General features: G+C 39.0%; 1 protein-coding gene across 2 annotated transcripts; it reads right to left on the minus strand.

Moving 5' to 3' along the window:
• Window positions 1-106: 106 nt before the first annotated feature.
• CHRNA5 (cholinergic receptor nicotinic alpha 5 subunit) lies at window positions 107-18,328 on the minus strand. Of its 2 annotated transcripts, none has more exons than XM_056347328.1 (6): window positions 17,853-18,323; window positions 8,637-8,788; window positions 7,726-7,770; window positions 6,316-6,425; window positions 4,523-5,354; window positions 107-2,141 (listed from the first exon to the last, which is right to left on the minus strand). In XM_056347328.1, exons 1-6 carry the CDS (start codon window positions 17,968-17,970, stop codon window positions 1,980-1,982), a joined length of 1,419 nt encoding a protein of 472 aa, XP_056203303.1. In that variant the 5' UTR covers window positions 17,971-18,323; the 3' UTR covers window positions 107-1,979. The 2 variants fall into 2 exon arrangements, with proteins under 2 accessions (XP_056203303.1, XP_056203304.1); XM_056347329.1 differs by lacking the exon at window positions 107-2,141 and having other exon boundaries at window positions 4,552-4,681; window positions 5,061-5,354; window positions 17,853-18,328.
• Between the last annotated feature and the right edge of the window lie 1,911 nt (window positions 18,329-20,239).

Genomic DNA, 20,239 nt, shown 5'->3' on the forward strand with positions numbered 1-20,239 from the left:
TGGGACTCCACTGGCCAATACGCTGCCAATCACTTTATGCTATAATTGGGCATTCTACAGATATCATTTAGCAAGGGGAAAGAGATGAGGTGGGGAGTTTGTTTAGATATATATATATATAACCCATAGTCTTACTTGTGTTGCTTTCTGTTCTGTTAAGAGTAAACTTCAGTAATTCAAACCCAAGGAGGACTATAAAAAGGAATTTTGCATTTGAAGAGGAAATTTATCTAAAGTATTTCTGCAGCTTCCACACAGAGAAACTCACTGATGCATTGTATAATCAATAATACCGAGAAAGTTAAAATTATTATATTAATGGATTAAAACAGATAATCTTTGCAAATTCACCTTTAAAATGTATTATGATAGGAACAGAGGGAACATGGATATCTAATACCAGATATAATTGTATAACTGAAGAAGAGTGACTCCCTTCACAATCAGAATTATTTATAAATCGGTATACAAAAAAAAAAAAGGCTTGTCTGGCATCATTTCCATGCCTATGAGCCTTAAAAAGCTACACAAAACCAAGAATGTCCTACAGGTGAAAAACAAGTTGAAGTAAATGTTCAGTTATATGTAAGTGTTCCAAATTCGTAACTACAATGAAAGCTTACAGTATCAAAGATACCACAACTTACATTCAACTTCTCATCTAAACATATTATTATTAATGTAGTAATTCAAGCAAATAAAAACTTGCTCTAACTTGGCATTACTATATTAGCCCTGCAGGATGCAACTATATTAGTAAGTACACTGACAAAACTTTGGTATAGGAAAACAGTCATCCATTTTAGAGTGTCTTCCACAAATAAAGCTTTTAAGAAAGGTGGCATTAGAATGAACGTAAAGATTTAAAACCAGTATTTAAGAATATATTTTAATGGAATAATTAAGAAGTTGCAAGTTAGTTTTCAACACTGTCAGAAAAAAGCATGGTAAGCTGTAAGCCCTCACTGCTTGAAGTTACACACAGTTCTATAAGCGAGAGAACCTATCAATGGTAGCTTTCTAACTTCGGTTTAAAAAACGTAAGAAAAAGTAATCATCTGTATTTAGTTACACAGCAAAATAATTTTTAACCCATTTCCTTCAGAAAGGCATTCCCCAAATTCCTTCTACCGTGCTTAAAAACTTAATTCTGAGAAACACACAGAGACAGGAAACTATTAACATTTGCAGCTAATATACTGTATCAAATTCTTCATCAAAAATAAAGAAATCTGAATGTTCTGGCCCATTAGAACACTCGTGAAACTTGGGAACTCCTTTGCCTTCCTTTCCATAGCTGATTCAGAGCTATGTGTCCTGTAGGCATTTTAAGGCTTACTGCATTAGATGTTCATGTTAGTATGATAGAATTCACAAGGTTTTAAATTTAGCAGCAAACTCCACTGCAAATTTATAAAGGCAAAACATAGCCAAATCACTGTTTTTACTTATATATTAAATATATGGGAACTTTAACTGGTATTTTTACTATTATTTTAAATTTACTCTGTAGAAACTTTATACTTTTACAACAATTCAAGAGAGCTGATAAAAATTCTCCTTTGCATACTACAGTAAATTGAAATAAGCAACACTACTAAGTAAATATTTGCTCATATTTAATACTCAACAATTTATATAGTAACTTAATAATTGGAATACAGTGATCATCATTAAAAATTTTAAATCCGTCTATTTCACAGTAGGTGTCAGCATGCACTTGTTTGATATATCATACATGCAAGTGCTTGAGAAGGTCCTTTTAATTCTGACCTGATTGAGAAGTAACTTAGTAGATTGGCAATAAGCAAATTGACTTCTATGTGTCCTAGGGATGCCATGCTTCAATATAAAATTAATTTCCTGGGTTTGGATTTTTTTTACTCTATCAAAAACGTGCCTCAAAGAACATGCATGGAAATAGAGCTACTGCAAAACTTTTTAGAGCCATATTAGCAGGAGATGAATGAAAAAATATTTTATGCATTTGTACTGCCTATATGCGTAGGTACTATTATACTCGCCCATTTATGAATAACAGGAATAAATAACACAAGTGATCCAATTATTGAAACCAGAAGAAAAGTCCATAAGAACATTCGATCAAGCACCTGAGCAATAAATTTCCAGTCTTCAACAACCTAAAAAACAAAGAGCATAAGAACTGGTCAGTATGCAGAGAACAGGTAAAAACACAATACCAAACCCTGCAATTCTCAGTCACTTTACAGTATGTTTTTTTCCAATCAGGTCCATTTGGTAACCCACTTTAATATCTTTTTTATAATTGCACCATGAGCTAAAACAGGAACAAACTTCCCTCTATAAAGATTGGTAAGCTATATAGGCCAATATTACATATGAATGCAGAAACTGACCCTGATAAACGTGGAACACCCTCAGCTACCGGGAGATAAAATTGGTATGAATTTTCTAATATACTGCAGCACTGAGAATTCACGCCACAGCCTCATCATATAGTGGAATTCCCAGGCAGGGGCTAGAAATAAAAGTTGTGAAAAAAAACCCCAACCAAACAAAACCCAGAAACTAACACCCAACAAGAAAACACCCAAACCAAAATAAAATTTTTAAAAAAATGACAGTAGGCAGCAGCTGTTGTGTTACATACAAGAACTGAAAGCTGTGAAGTTACTGCTGCACAGAATCACACACTAGGGAGAAAACTCAGTACTTTCAAGACTATTTCTCTTTTCAATAGGATTATTCATATCTGTACACAGTTTTGCAAGGATAGTAAATATAATTGTGCAAGCAAGCTAAAACCCTGCCAGACAATTGCCTTCAGTCTGAACTGGAGCTATCCACATTTCCCAAGCCTACTGCTTCCTAAGAGGTAAGGCTATAGCAGCACTAGCTGTGTAGTTTTTATTAACAACTTTTGCAATTAAAGCTTGCGTTCTCTGGAGCCCAAATAATAAAAATAAAAGTGAATTCCCAGTCAGCTGTATATTAATTTCTGATGTTTAAAGTCACAACAACATTACACCTGAAAAACAAAATACTTATCACCTCCCCTGTCACTACAAGCAAACAGAGTAAGTTCAAGAGAAAGAAAACCAACCTTTCATTTACAGGAAGTTATGTATTTAATGGCAAACTATTCTATTTGTGGTGTTTATACAATGCAGGGTATTAGACGCTGTTATAACAGTACCATAGATGCATTTATTCAAAATCTAGGCTGGATCCCTTGTGATAATCTGAATTGAGTCCTGAGAAGGTACATTAAAAGAGTTAGCTTACTCCTAGGCTGACATGTGAAAACACGCTCTCAGCAGCCAGCAACTTCTGAAGACAGTCATTTCCGTATAAATTGAAAGGATCTCAGTCCTTGCCATCAGAAACAGATAGCACTATCATGAGACCACACAACAAATTTCTGGATTTCTACACTAGCCTGACATTAGCATTTAAGTCTCTGGTGTACCAATGGTGCTATTTTAAAAAGTATGGAAAGAAAACAGATTCATAATGCTCTTATCCAAATTGTGTAAGCATCCATTAAAGATAGTTCAGACTGCAAATGTACAGACTGAAAAAAAGCCTTTGACATCTTTTGATATAACTTAGACACAAATAATAAGGGTAGAAGAGAATACTCAAGAAGTCATCTAGTCCATGTTTGTCCTCAGCACAAAATGACCAACATAGGGCTATAGCTAGTACTTGAAGTAATATAAGTTAGGGCATTAAAAACTGGTTTTACTTGGAATTGAAAGCTGAAAAATAAGGATTAGCAGTATTTATTCTGAAAACGTAAAGCCAAATGCATTTTTCAGATAGCCTTCAGGTACAAGATTAAAATGAAAAATAGCTTCTTTTCTTATCATGAAAATACGATCTAGCAGCACTGTAGGGAGAAGTGTTCTTGTAACAGACAAGTATCTCTGACAATGTGTAATCAACAACATGAACTTAGTTCTAGAAGAAAGCAAAAATCTTTTGAAGAACCCAGGGACCAAAGGTCTGTATTGCATCAGCCCAATATCTATAAGAATTCTCAGTATCGTACCATACTTGTACTTGTTGAGGTCTGCAGCGGGTCTGCAGATAAGTTAGTTGACCTCAAAGACTTAGCCGTGTACCTTTAAGACAGCCACAAATTGTCAGGTATGTAAACAGGGTGTGAAGAATCGGAACTTAGAACCACAGCATACGGGCACCTACAGCAACAGCAAATAGCAAGCAAGAAGGACACAAAAACCTATCAGGGTCTAACACCTGCACTGTCTAAGATATATACATAGTTTGTATAAACAATAAAGGCCATTTTGTCCGAACCCAGCCATGCAGACATAGTGTTTCTTTTAAGTCCACCTCGACTTGCGTCACCACATGTACTTCTTTCCAGTGGAAATACATTACACAACTTTCAGTGACGTATAAAAACTGGAAATCCCATAGCACATATTTAATACGCAAGTGCATAGTAAACCATTACTGGGTTTTCCAATGTCCAGTTCTACAAAATCAGTGTAATATGACCAATACACCCTACCTCGCGAACTTCATTCTCCTTCATCACATGTCTTGTAATGTATCGGATGGAATCTAGAGCTGCTTCCAAGGTGTTCCTAGATGATTCTGATCCATTCACATTTCCTGTTTCCTCCTTCTGAGCAAAGTATCTATCCACATGGCTTCTCATGCAAAGCAGCTTGGGAAGTTTGTGAAGAAATATCTTGCGAACCCAAGGTGCCATAGCATTATGTGTAGACGAAGAGCGATGATGAATATTGATAGCAAAGACAGTTATCACAATAGACAATGTCACAAATATCATAGTGAACACCAAGTACTCTCCTATAAGTGGGATAACTTTAGAAGATGATGGAATAATCTCTTCAATAACAAGAAGAAAAACAGTCAAAGATACCAGTACTGAAGTGCAAAGTGAAATTTTTTCACCTTCATTTGAAGGAAGATAGAAGACAAGGACAGTTAGAAATGAAAGCCCAATACAAGGAATAATGAGAAACAACGTGTAGAAAAGTGGCAGACGTCTAATTATAAATGAATATGTAACAAAAGGATACCAGCAGCACCCATCAGTCCTATTTCCTTTGCTCCCTGTTGCAGTCACTATTTCCCATTCTCCATTATCAAAAAAGTCTCTTTTGTCAACATCGTAGTCTTCAAGAACTATATCAACCTGTGAGCCATCGTAAGTCCAGGAACCAAATTTCATAGAGCAATTTTGGAGGTCAAAGGGGAAAAAGGTTACATCAATAGTACAAGAACTTTTGTAGTTTGCTGGTGGAGTCCAAGCAATGGTGCCATCATACTTTACTACAGTTTTCGTAGATGTTCCCTCAAAACGTCCATCTGCACTGAAAGAAAAAGAGATATATGCATGCAATTATGATGGGGGGGTGAGGGGTATGAGTTTTTAAATAGGAAAAGATGTTTTGTTATTGTCATTTCAGCGTTTTTATCCCTTCTCCCCTTCATAGCCAGAATTTTGGATTGTGTTCATAGTCAACGGTTTGGGGTTTTTCAGTCTGAATATCACACAGGTAAACAGCTCTGGAAGAGCGAAGAATATTTTCAAGTCATGAAGAGATCTGTGCAACTTTCTGTGGTCCCAAGGACTGTGAAAATTGTGACCCTTAACTGCATGACCAAACTCTGCTGTTTCTATACAATATAAATACTTGTCAATTTGGCCAATTTGTAATTAATGAAGAAAAAAAGTCACTAAACAGGTAGAGTAATACTTGTGTGCCACCTCCAAGCCTGACTTTACAATCACTGCAAAAACCTTTTTTCCTGACTCAGCAACTCAGGATATGTAAAAACATTGTACATGCACCTGAGTTGAGCAGAAAGGTTAATTCAAAAGTTGTTGCTTCTGAGATCTGTTAATTCTAAAAAAAAAAATTCAAAACAAATCACAAAAAAAGCCACAAAAAATTACCAGAAAAACCTTACAGTTGAGTGTACTTCATTTTAAATCCATGCTGAATCAGACTTAAACCAGCATGAAGTAGTTGCTTCCTTCCCTTTACCATACACTATCAGTTTGTACCCAGCACTATGCAAGACACTGTTTTCCAATTAAAAAAAAAGTTTACACGATGAAGTGGAAAAACTTTTCAAAAATACTAGAAATTCCACACAGAAGCAAAGCAAAGCATGTAAGCAGTTAACATGACAACAAAATGCATTTCCATTCAGAGGCAAATTCTTCCACACATTCTTAGCTCTACTAAATGTACATGCATATCTATCCAATAAGCCTCCTAGAAGCTGCTTGGATGGTAATTTTATATGAAAAGATTAAAATCTTACTTGTCATACAACACAATATCTGGAATCCAAATAGAATCCGATGGGACACGAATAGATGTTATTCCAGCATAGTCTTCAGGATTCCACCTTAATTTTACATCTATCCATTCCTGTGGATACATGAGATGTATTATTGTGAAGTTGATTTAAACAGGGCAAAAATGGATGAAAATAGATAAAAAGGCAATTAAAAAAATAAACTGGCTTTTAAGATTTGCATACAATAGTGAATTTGCTGAACAGACATCTATTTACCTCATCCAGTATCTGTTTTCTAAAAGCCACTTGACAGTATTTCTGTACAGAAGTTCAGATATTAAAATCATTTTCCAGAGTTTGTATACATAAGAGCTATTATGACATCTAGACAATTAAATTTGAAAAAAATTTGTTCTGAATTAATATCAATGACTTCAGAAGCAATGTAAACATTTTCATCGCAAAAAAATAAAATCATGTTGCAACTAACAAAACAGTCATTCCTACTTAGGCACAGCAGTACTTTGGTAATTTTATAATTGAACTAAAAGCTCAAGAGGAAAAATTCAAGTTTCTGAGAATTCAACATCACACAGAATTTTAAATCCCTATTTAGGTCAGTTCTTATTTTATTTGAACTGGCTCAATGGCACCAAGTTCTGCAGAAACTGTTAAGAGGGCACAAAGTGTTATCATCGATGTATTGCCAGCTCATACTTGCAGAGTAGTATCAAAGTTTTCCTGGAAAGAAAAACCTTGCCTGAAACTACAGTAACTGGAAAAGAAGGGAATGGGAAGCAAAAGGAAAAAAACACAAAGGAAGTAGCCCAAACTAAAATAATTTAGTAAGCTAGCAAGTATAACCAGGGTCTGCAAACAGTCTTCTAAGTTAAATCAAAAACGATTTGTGTGTAGCATTTCTCAAATTAATAGCGGACACTAAGTTCAGCACTGGACTCTGATTATTATAAAGCTTGAGGCTTTTTCCTGCCCATAAAGAAATACTCTTAAGAGGAAAAAGTACCTCTTAATAGTAAGCATATACAACTTTAAAACTGAAATTCTTAAGTGAAGATGACATGCCCACACTTTTCTTAATGGTTTTTGAAAGAAAACTTACATATCAAAGCAATAACTTTTATGGCTGGATACATGCATCTTGGTATATTAAACGGCCGTGCAATGCCATATCAGATTTCTTTTAATTAGGTAAATGTCTTCAATTTACATTTTTGTTTGGTTAGTTTTTGGGTTTTAACAGTTTTATAACAATCCTTTAAAGCATTTCCAGGGACATTTTTTAAAAATACTATGTAAAAAAAACCCCATGCAACAATTAAGTTTTTTTGAATATATAATTAGAAAATTTTCTTCCAACTTTTGGCTTGCGGTTATGAAGCTTTAGAAGTTTTCATCAACATTTTCACATACCTGTTTCAACCAGACATTGGTTGTCATCAATTGATTTTTCTCATCCTATAAAAATAAAGCACATTTTATTTTAAAAAAATCTGCACAGTATATTCATAGTAACTAGCTACTTCAGCTCAAAAGTCTGTAATTTAAAATACAAACCACACTTCTGAAAGCACTCCAGTTACTGATAAATATGTTTATATGAGAACTTTGTAAACATAGTTATGACCTTTAATTATTTAACTGTCAAAAGTTGTATTTTTCCTCTTCTGTGTCTCTTTCCGCCCTTCCATTTTTTTAATTTGACTGTAATTTATGCAGTCTTACTGTTTTTCTACTGAAACAAATGAACAGCCAACATGTGGAAGAAAAACTCCTCTTATAGCTTTAAACAGTGAATTCAAATTGAAAATAATATTCTGAAGTATCAGGAGAAAAGAAAATATCTGGTGTAGCTCTTTTACATCACAGGTAATGCCCAGAGATAATGTTCACTACTGTGGAAGTGACACATTTGAAGGCCTACAGGAGGTTTTTGCTGCTGAAGAGGGGGAAGAGCAGTATTTGCAAATGCTCTTAAATTTTATAAAAATGAGATCGATAAAGTTTAAAAATATGTGGGTTTTCCATCGAATAAATAAATAAAAACACAATTCCCTAGAATTCAGACTTTCACTCACTTTTTTTTTTTTTTTTTTCTGGCTGAAAGCACCATTAAACATAAGAGCCATTTGTTTTCTCAACCTCTCTGCAATCGCTTCTTCATGCCCCAATCTACAATGCATTTTTTTTATTACACTGATAACAATTTTGGAGGGTTAATCAAGCACGTTTAAGTTAAAATATGCTACTATTTCATATGACATTATGTTCCAGAATTTTAAGAATTAGGGAAAATAATAAACAAACTTGTTTACTATACATACCACATCTACTAGCTGAGAGATTGCAAGGCCAAACTTTATTTTTATTGTGTCATTTAAGCGTTCCACTGGACGAACCCATCTTTGATAGTCTTCAAATAGATGTTTAAACAAACGATCTTCACTTTTAGCAATAAAAGAAGGTTCAGATATACCTATGCAAAACAAAAAAGTAATTTATTAACATTGATTTAAATAAACTGTGCACATCTGCATTCCACTGTCCAAAGAGCTACAGCTATGTTTATGCAGAGTTAAATTTCTCATCTTATCCCCTTTTTTCTGGAGGCATGTACAAGATCTTGGAAGAAGACTTTTATAAAATAAACTGGTTTTATTAACGTCTTCATACATTTATCACAGTTTAAAAAAATCTATTCCTCAAGAACATTAAAATAATTTCAGTTACAATAAAGGCAAAACACACTTGTATCATTTACCTGGTGCCATGCCATTACAGAACTCCTCTAAAACTGAAAGCTTGTCTATGAAGGACTGAAGTTCTATTATTCTGGAACAAGGTGGTACTTTTTCAAAGCCTACATCTACACTATATAGGTCTCTAGTACATTGCACAACTTGTGCTCCAGTTTGAAACAGTAGTCTTGTCATGTTTTAGACATTATTTCTTCTAAAGTCTGGTCACATGTACGATGAATGAACCTTGCAGTGCTCGTAGAGCAGTTTTTCCCCCACATTGTTTTGTGTCTTAAGCACGTGCCAATCCATTTACGAGTCTGTCCTCTACCTATTCTAATGCTACACTGACTGGAAGGCACCTTTCTAATTAGGCAAGAGCATACATTCAGTTACTATTTTTTCATAGTTCTCAAGGCATCATTTCAACACCTGGAGACCAACTGGTGATCTGGAACAGCCAAAAAACTTGTAAAGCTTACAAAGAAGTGAAAACTAAATGACTTATTTTGTTTCCTGAGAGAATGGAATACAATGCAGAGCTCTGGGGGAAAAAAAGTACTGTAGATACAGAAACTTCAGGCAGTGAGCAGCACAGACTTTAAAAGAGAGATGCAAGTTGTTGTTCTAGAGCACCTCATCAAGCAATGGCTATCCTTCATCTTTGAGATTCCACAAAAACCGATGTTATACCAATGTGGTCTCACGGAAGTGTACCAGGAGAAACACTTCTACTCGAAAAAAAGGCAAAGTTTAAGGTTTCGCCATCATGAGAACCCATGCAAAAAATTATATTCTCTAAATAACATGAGAAGGACAAACCTGGGGAAGATACGGAGAGAGGGGAGGAAAACCAGCAAGGTTGGTGTCTAGTTAAGTAACTCAAATAAAAATAGCTTTCAAGGCAGTGTGAAAGACCTGAAGAAGGCCACTGCCTCAAGAAGCAGCACAAAGCTAGACACATCACCTTGAAGGGAATGGCTCCAAAAGGGTCTCCAATTCCCAGACGTCAGAACAATCACCAGAAGACGTGAATATATGCTCTAGACAAAGATTTTTGCTGCTGAGATTTAACCTGCTGAAAAAAGTCCTAACAATTATTACAGTCAGTTTAAGGAACAGAGTAAACCAAAGAAAGATGTGCACAACCATCTCTCTTCAATGCAGATTTAAAATATTATACCATTACATAAATGTACGGCATGACCTCTCTAGAAATGATGCACTCACTAACACCATCCATCTAAAAAAAGATGTATCAGAAACAGAAAAGCACCAGAGAATGTCATAAACAGATTAAAACCAGAGAGTCATCCATACAAGGAGAGATTTAAAAGATTAATGTTATTTTGTTTGGGGAGGTAAATTTAGTCAACATAACAGAAGTAGATAAAGGAGTGAACAATACACGAAGAAAAAACGCTGATAGCATTTAACCTTTCTCATAAAAGAAGGTAAAGGAAACAAAATGATCAACTGAAGGCAATATAAACCATTTCTATTTAAAGTTCATTACCACCAATATTTGGTTAATCAGAAACTATTAGACACTGAAGAGAACTGAAATCTTAGAATTGCCTGGGATTGGTGAATTGTCAGGCAGGCCAGGCAGCATCACACTTGCACAGGGTATCAGTTCTCATTTCAACACAACTTGCAGAATCTACCCGAGAATTTGATCAAGTTTGCATTTGTTATAGAGACTTGGCTAACGCCATTTAAGCCATTCATTTAGATGGACCCAACCTAGTTCTATGCAACCGCAACCACTGCAGCTTAGACAACCAAGACAGGCAACGTAAGTTTTTAAGTTCCCTCCCATTCAAAGTGTTTGTGACAGTAGCAGCTTTCTGCTGCACTGCAAAACGCTGCATTTGCAAATCCTCCAGACAAAACACCCAAAGCACTGCAGAGCTCAGAATTCTCTGCCTTCTGCACTGCAGATTTGAGGCAGTCCAGGAGAACTATTACAAACACCAACTAGATTTTCTCTGAAACGTTATAGCAGGAGCAAAAGCAGCATGCAGCTTAAGGAATAGGATCAGCAAAGCAGGAGCAGCAGGACTCCTTTGCCTTCCAAATCTCACCATATACCAACATGCTGCTGAACAGTTCTTGTTGCAAGCTAGATCAGTGTTTGGGTTTTAAGACAGCTCCCCCTTGCATTTCAAAATACAAATCTATCTGTTTATGTGTTTCATTCACTCGCAAACCTACTGTTCTTTGCGATGTATTATTTGTACATGCTCTACAATGTAACATCTTTCTATTTCAAGATTGTTGACGTGCGGGTTGTGTAACAGCAAAGAACTACTGGGCAACTTGCATTGTTGTACCACCAAGCATACCTCAGGTGGATACATGAAAATACACAGAAACTAAGAAGAGCTGCCAAAAATGGTCCTGCAACAGAACACTACACACACACACAATTTACATTTTAACTTAATATCTGTGAAGGTATTTCTTTTTATTGATACCTTAGGTTCAGTGTATCCTTATTAGCCAAGGAATTTTTCTTAGTTGTAGCTATACATAGATTTGCCAAGTCCTGCTTTTTACAGACATCCAAAAGAATGCTTCCTGAAGACACAACTTAATTTCTTTAGTTCTATATCCCTATTTCCTGAATTATGAATGGGTTTGTGTATATTTCAGCCTAATATTTCATAAACGCTTGACTTTTGTATTAGCATTAATTACATTTCCCTTTTACAGTTACAACTCAGCTGATTTTTTTTCTACAATTTGAGAATGACCTATGCAGCTGGGCATTCTCTCTCCATTAATTGACCTTGAAGCAATGCAGAGGCAAAGTTGCACTTTTACCATTTCTGTGTTCCTGTAAGATGACCTCCTGTACAGCGATACAGCATCTTCAGGGTACACGCTGTTTCCAGATTAAGCTTCTCTTAAAACACAGCATCTTCTCTGCTATGCTAAATGGAGACGTTCCTTTACCACTTTTACATACTGTATACTCACTGACTTATTAAGGTGACCATATTTACTAACCATATAGTTCAACTAATTTTTTTCTATCAGAGAAATATCCATGCTTTTAATATTTTTAGTTTATTCTGTTTATTAATAAGCTGGGGCATACTGATCTGTAAAAGGCAGCTTATACAAAGGAGAGCTCCATGAGAAGGCTGAAGATGGTAACAATACATTAAGATTCAGCAAAAAATAAAATAAATAACCATCCTTACCTTTCCATATTTTATTTAATAGAACCATTCAGCTCACTTGTTACAGAGACTGCATGTGTTTAATTTCTCTTTTCTGTGTGTCTGTATGATTTTAAGATTATAATAAAGGGTGTAATTCTTGGTTAATTATTGGCATCAGCACTAATAAAAAAAAGCATGAAGAAATGGTGGCAAGCAGAAAAAAGGTACAAAAGAGAGGAAAAGAGGCAAAATACAGTTAGTGGCTTAAGGCAGCACACTGGCTACGCTGGTTGGAGAAAAGTAGAAAGACATTAAAACACACAATTGGCAAGATTAGCAAACAACCGGCCCGGGGTATAACCCTCATACTAGATCAGATTGTAAGAGATTATGGAAGCATTCGCCCCTGCTACTAGCTCACTGTACTAAAAACTAAAATCTTGGAGGAACTGTAGCTTTTGAAGGGCAATTCTAAGCAAGCCTGTGGACATTGTTTCTTATTGTACCATTATGGGATGAAATTTCTTATTGTCTTAGTATGATTTAGCAGCAGTATTCTTTTTATAGGAACTATCAGTGAGATATTTAGGGTTACAGCTATACCTCATATCTTTTCATAAATTTTTGTTTGTTTTTTAAAAATGAACACCACAGTCCATGTTTCTCCAAAAAACGTTCTTTGAACTCTATATTCCTCTGCACTTCCTTAGATAAAGTGTCTAAGAACCACACTGGGATTGCAGGTATAACACTGGTCCTTATACTTTAAACAGTGTAGTTCAAAGCATTTTCTATTTGATATAATTGAGTGTTAATGATTTCAGGTTTTTTCTGGATTGCTACTTCAATCATTTTCAAAAGAGGTCCATGGGAGAAGGGCAAGGGTCACTTTTTAGAAGCCTAATGTTAAGATGTACACTCAGAAATAATATGTGTTACTAACACAGATTTATAATCATATAGCACTATAATGAAAAAGAACGTTACTAGGGACAATAAACAGGGCAAAGTACCCATACTTCGCAGTTAACAGCGGATCCTTTATTGGTGTGCTATCATAACACATAGACTGTTATCCACAAATTAACTACTATAAAGTACAATACAACTAATATTTTGCCTGAAAACCAGGAAGGTGAATGAATATATATAGTACACCCGTCTTCAGTACACTAGTATATTTATTAAGGTGATACTGCAACTTTTTTCTTTTTCTGTAACTAAAACATTTTACACAATTTATAACAAAGGAAGCACTTTGAAGTCTAGAAGCGCAACAGTAACTGTTCAAGGCTTACTCTAAAAATTGTTCAATGGTCATTTTGAGATTAAAAAAAAAAAAGTTTCCCATCTTTCCTACAAACCAACTTATTCTACAGCAAGCATCAGTGCTTTTCCTCCTTTATGTTTCCCATTTTTTCCCAAACAAATCTAGTCACATCACAATATTTTGGTAGCTGGTGACAGTTCTAACTGCAAGTCACATTTATATTGCAGCAGACAGTAAAAAGCAGAACAAGATGATGTTCAATATTAACCACACAGATATCTCTCTGTCTAAGCCTCCCTTTACATTTTAAAGAACTTCCCACCACTACTTCATTAAGCAGAAGAGATATGTAATATATTAGATTAAGTAAAAAAATGGAAGTTTTATTTCTGGACTGGCACCCCACTCCATTTAAAAAGGATCGTGAGTCATACTTTCTGTATGGTCTTCCATTCGTTTGCCTTCTTTTCCACCTATGCTTTGGCAATTGCCAGGAATCCAATCACTAACAGTCCAGCATTTAGAAAGATCAAAATCATGTTTACTGGAATGCCTGTAAGTAAAAGCAGGTTTACTAACTCTATTCAATTTACTGTACAAAAGTCAGAAAAACCAGCTATTACATTCTGTACTTCCTACAAGCATCTTTTTCTCCCCGCTTAAAAAATAGAGCCAAAGCCCATCACTACACCTACACACATGAAAAAGGTGGCTATTCTTGATCATTTCTTGTTGGTGGGGTTTTGCAGATTTGTTTTGCTTTCTTTTGTTCAGAGGTTGTCTTGTGATTTCAGAGACTGAGAGTACAGAAGTGGCAGCCTTTTATTTCTATCACTGTGTATTAATACATGCCTGGCAGCTGCTAACTGCTGCAGGAACTCTTACGATTTTTCATTTATTCCAGGGCTTTCAAGTTACTGGAAGGATTTCTGCCTTCTCTCTTACCTAGCACATCAATCTCCTGCCAACCAGTAGAAAAATAAAATAGCAAAATAAAATTACATACTGCAGACATGAAATTGTTAAGGATTTCGAACTGCAATATTGCTTAGCACTTACCAATATGAACAGAGGCACAAGAGCTGCACATCAAAAGCAAGGAAGAGGTTTCTTACATCCACCTCAAACTTAAAAGATTAAAGCTTCCAGCTTGAAAATTGGAAAGTGGAATTAAACTATCCCCTAATAGCTTAGCATCAAGGGATAATTATGGCCCATATTAATGATTGCACTTACAAGTCTGATTAACAGCAGCATAATATACCGCCACAAAGTTTGTAACTAATCCAGAAATAGATAACAATAAACTACAAATTGACGGTCAGTCTTCAGATTAAGAGCTAACTGGAGCACAAACCATTCCTTTCTGAATACTGTGCTACAGGTGCTGTCGTAAATACACACACACAATATGCCAAACAGCTTCCCAAACTCTACAGTGAAGCTATCGCCAGCAGCAGTCTCCTGAGCAACAGCCACCTCCAGCAGCAACGTTACGGGTCTGTGGCGTGGCACAGCATTTCCTTGTGAGTTCACTGACACTCAATTCCCTGCTCAGCTTTCAGCAGGCAGAAGAACTGTGATCCTTCCCCCTGCCCAACAGCTGGGGCACATAAAAAGGCTGCCTCATGTCAGGCCGCCTCAGGGTAAAAATCCTAGTCACTCTGAAGCCATGGGGACTTCTTATAACAGATCCAGGGTTTTGTCATGTCTTTTTATACCACTTTTAACTATTGCATCATTTCCACTGACTGTTGATCTGTTAGTAAGGACTGAAGATGGACCATGAAGATGCACGGAGGAATGCTGAATGCAAGCAGCAGGAAGTGTGTATACAAGTACGGATAGTGCAAGGAGTAAAAGGAAGAACAGGTATGTAGAATCTTAAAAGTAGAACCATTTAGTTGTATAGATTTAGAGGCTATGCATCATGGAAGTAAACCCAAATCCACAATTTATGTAAATAAGACCTTTATGCAAATAACCACATAGGGCCCAGGCTTCTCACAAAGTTGCTAGTGCAGCCACCCTGGGTTCTGCAAAAGTTGTGCACTGCCATTACCCTCTGCCACAGCAGCACTTTGCTCCTGCAGCTCAATTCCAGTCTTGGATACATTGGAACATACAATCCAGTGAAATTACAAAACCCATACAATGAAATCAGATACTCTGTTTAGAAATCAGCTACTCTGCTCAAAACTGGATGCAGCGTAGGAGACTTCAGAACATACACTACCATACAAAAATCAGGGTTTACTATCCTGAAAAGTGGGAAACAATGCAAGTACTTTCTTCCGCAGTTCCTTCTACAAATCAACACAGACATTTCTCCACAAATCAATGATCATGTTTTTCTTCCGAAGAATCTCTAAAGCAAGCACAAGATATTGTAAGAGAAAAATCTCAAGAAATCCATACAAGCAGGAAAGTTTGCAGCTTCCTTTTGGGCAGGGAGAAGGATCTGATCTATTAAACGGAATGGAAAACATTAGGGTGTATGAACTCCCGAGGAAACACTATCACAGGTCTGCTGCATGGCACAGACTAATACAGTGCTATAGGTCCTTGTTAATCTCAATTCACCTTCTGCATTTAAGTCTCACCTGTTAGTTTAAGATTCAGAGCAAGGAATAAAACTTGCAATTTGACTGTATTTTAAATCAGCACATACTTTGTCTTGTCAAATCAGAGTTACCCAGGATAAAGGGTTAGCTCACCTCCAGATTACTAACTAAACACCAAATTGATTTACAAGCACTCTTAAAGTGTCATAAAAACAAAGTCATATCCATAAACCACTTCATTAAAGTGATTACTGTACCATATGTAAAGCAATATCTCTAAAATAATTGTAACTATATATATATATACATGATACTCCAACTGAAGTTATAAATTCTCTTTGCCCTGTATTTTAATAACAGGAAGCTGTAATGTTTTTTTTTTATCTTCTTATTAGCAAATTTCATTTTATTTTAGAGCAAACAAATTCTGAAATTAAAATTTTATCCTTACTACACATGACCAGTCCTCAGTGAAGTCAAAACTGTTGGCGTGCGCCAAAGGGTAAAATTTGGCTTAACCTGACCGCAGGTAACTCCATACTGTCATATGTATGATATAAGGTAATATAATCTCACACAGTGATACCTTCTATCATGATGAAAAAGACTGCTTTTCCAAACAGTGAGAACAAGAATAATCTTTTAAATCACATTCAGCACTAACATATGGAGTATCTGTATGTTGAATTCAAACCCAGATATCAATACAATTTACTTTCCTTAAACCGTACTTAAAACCATTTTTTCGAATTTGAGGTGACATTAAAAAAAACAGGTCAGTTTTCTTTTTCATTAATTTCCTTTCTGCTTGTAAATACTGAGGTCACAACTTCAAGACATTCTGCAACACTTTGTAATGTATTCACAAGCGATAGAAAAGCAACGTTTAGAAAAAACTATTTCTAAATAATTCTTTGACAGAGCATTTGACTTTGTTCCTGTAATCTTTGTGTAATTTTATAAACGCTTTAGCTTCACATGCTATTTTACATCCTTCAACTCTGAAAGCCACATCCTGATTGAATTACGAGACCAACTCCCTTGAAGTCAAATAATGCATGACCAAACTAAAAAGAGTTTTGTTATAAATTCTTGCGAGGGGCATTTTTACGTGCAGCCAGGTCCATATGAAATATTGCAATTATCAGAGTGTATTCTGCAAGTTTACCTCCACACCAGCTGCAAACGCAAGCAGCACGCACCGCAAACCTGCAACCGTGCCTCGTCCGAGTACGTGAGCAGAGGGAAAGCCAAAAGCTGTCACACTTCGAGCCTTCGAAGCGTTATATACGCATTTAAAATGCGGAACAACCGCGGTGCACAGCCGGCCCGCACCCGGCCCAGGGCGCTTCCCCCAGCCCGGCCCGGCCCGGCCAGCGCGGGCTCCGCCGGCACCTTCCCGTTCCCCGGAAAACCAGCGGCAGCCCCGCGCCCCCGCCCCGCTCCACCGCGACGCCAGCCTTACTGCGGCCCCGTCCGGGAGAAAGTTGGCGGCGCGGCCAAACGCGGCGCGATGCGCGGCCCCCGCGGCCCCGGCCGCCCTCGCCCCCCCGGCCCGCCTCACTTCTCCTCACGGAGGGCGCTGCCCCCCGCCGCGGGGCGGCCCGGCCCAGCAGGCCCCGCAGCCCCCTCGCCCCCCGCCCCGAGCTGGCCCGCGCAGCGGCAGGGCTACAGCGGGGTTCAGGGGGGCCCGCAGCCCCGCGCCCGCCGCGCCCTCCCGCGACACCCCCCAGCCCCCGCCGAGGTGCTGCCCGCCCAGCCCTCACCCCCACGGGGCCGCCCCGGGGCGCCTTACCCGCGGGAGGGGCGCGGGCGGCGGGGCCGGCCCCGGGCTGGCCGGGGAAGGGCGCGAAGAAGCAGGTGAGGAGGAGCAGGGGGCGGCCGCAGCGCAGCCAGGCTGCGAGCTCGGCCATGGCTGGGGCACGGCCCCGCTGCCTCGCAGCCCCGCGGCGAGGACGGGGCGCAGCCACGGGGCGCCGCCGCTACCGGGCGCCGCTGGCCCCGCCCCGCCGGGAAGCCGTGAGGGGGCGCGAGGGGCGGGAGCGGAGCCGCGCGGCGGGGGGCGGCGGCGGCGCGGGCCTGGGTGCGGCGCCCGTCCCGGGGTGTCCGGCCCCGCCGCTGCGCGGGAGGCGTGTGGGGGGCCCGGACAGCCCCGCCGCTGACGGCCGGCTGCGCGCCCCTGCGGCCCTGCCCCGGGCGGCCGGCAGCCGCGGCCTCCCCTCGGGCCCCGGTGTGAGCGGCGGGCGCCGGGGGCAGCAGGTGGCGGCGGCGGCCCGGAGGGCGAGCTGCGGCCGTCCCGCCGGTGGGTGCCGGAGGCGCCTCCCGCCGCTGTCGCGGGTGAAGAGGGGGCCGCCGGGGTGTGTGTGTGCTGCCGGCGGTGCTGCCGGGCTGGGGGGGGAATGCCGGGGCAGGGCTGCCGGGGGGTGGTGGTGGATTCCGTGGGGATCGCCCCGGGCCCAGCCGCCCACCGCCGCGCCTGGCCGGAGCGCGGCAGCGGGGGCCCCGCCGGGCGGGGGCCCAGCCGCGGTGATACTCAGCGGAAAGGAAAACGTTAACACGGTTTGGCTGCCGTTCGTGGGGAACACTCGGTGTCTGAACGTTTCTGAATCGGAATGTTTTGAACTTTCAATCAAAACCAGATAAACCTTAACCGATGCAAGCCAAGCACAGCCGGGGTGTTCCTGTCTTTGTGTGCATCAGAGATCCATCACACGTGTGACAAACTGCACAAAACCTCGCTTTTTTCTCTGTCAGATAAAAAGCTGTTATGCAAGACAACTTTAAATGCACCGGCCGTGAAATATAATTAGTAATTTTCCCTAAATCAGCCTAATGGAGATGTACAGTGTACACATGGCGGTGGAAAGCTGAATGGCTTTACACAGGGTTAATCCATACCCGATTCCTCAGGAGGATGGACCTTGTTCAACCCAAATAATCTCAGCAACTTTGTAGCTTCCTAAAATGAGCATTACCCAAAGCAGTAATTTTATTAAGCATGTTGTCAATTATCAACATTCTTTTATATCAAGTGTTCATTCTACAGAAAAATAGCGTGCCTCTTTGTGTAAATCATGCATCTTTCCGATGACCAAAACAGAGCACTTATGCATTTCAATCCCGTTCTTAATTCTTAAACGCGTGGTTTGCTGTATTATTCTGCAGCTATATTTAGGTTGAACATGTCTGTGCAAAACATAATGCAGTCTGTGCAAGCCATCCAAAAAAGGATGCTTACACACTAGTTTCTTCCAGCACGCTGCCAGTGACACGTTATATTGATTTTGAATGCTCTGCAGTAAATGTGGTCATTTTATATGCTGCAAATCCATTTGTGTACTGCTTGTCCTCCACAATCAAATATATATGTGTTAAAGGATGCAACATGGCTCTTATTTTGAAATGCTCAGTGTGTATGCAGCAGTCAACCCAAGATTTTAGAGCAAATAAGGATATATTTTAGCCCAAAGAATGGCACAACAAAACCCTATCTTATCCTTTTATGACACATTAGAGTTCCGATGTTTTCTGTGCGCTCCAAAAATCACCGGATAATATTTCTACTGAAGTTGCAAATCTGTAGTTTTTGATAACAACTGGTCCACCGCTGCACCTGGTGTTCCTGACATGAGGTTATCACGTAAAATCTGTATTTCTGTTAGCAGTGTATGTGTGTTGCAGTAAATGCATTTTAGAACCATAATGTCTAGTTAACAGTGTTAAAAATAGCTGCCACTCGAATGTGCAGGACATAGCAAACTGGTTTTATTACATAACTATGAATTTGTTTGCAGCTGGGTCCTAGCTAGGCAAAACAGATGCTGTAAGATATAATAGGATTAAACTGTCTAGGTTACATGCCCAACATTTTGCTAAATATTTTACGTAGCGTCATCTGGCACACATTAATTATGGGGTATTATTACTGTTTTAGAAAAGAATAGTTATAAATAGGAAGCCATTTTTTCCTGCTGCTTTGAACTCAAGAGCACAATGTTAACACTAACAGCAGCACATGTTAAGTTTAATATTCATCATCAAGTGAAAGCCTAAACAATTATATGAGTCATGTCTGCTGTCTTTCAAAGGGTCCTTCCAAGCAGGAGTTGACATCTGAAGGTCCCCACTAAAGTATGTTCTGAGAATCTCCAGTAAATTGGCTGATGGCAGTTTTTACTGTGC

The sequence above is a fragment of the Falco biarmicus genome, chromosome 7, assembly GCF_023638135.1.
Source record: "Falco biarmicus isolate bFalBia1 chromosome 7, bFalBia1.pri, whole genome shotgun sequence".
Lineage (NCBI taxonomy): Eukaryota > Metazoa > Chordata > Aves > Falconiformes > Falconidae > Falco > Falco biarmicus.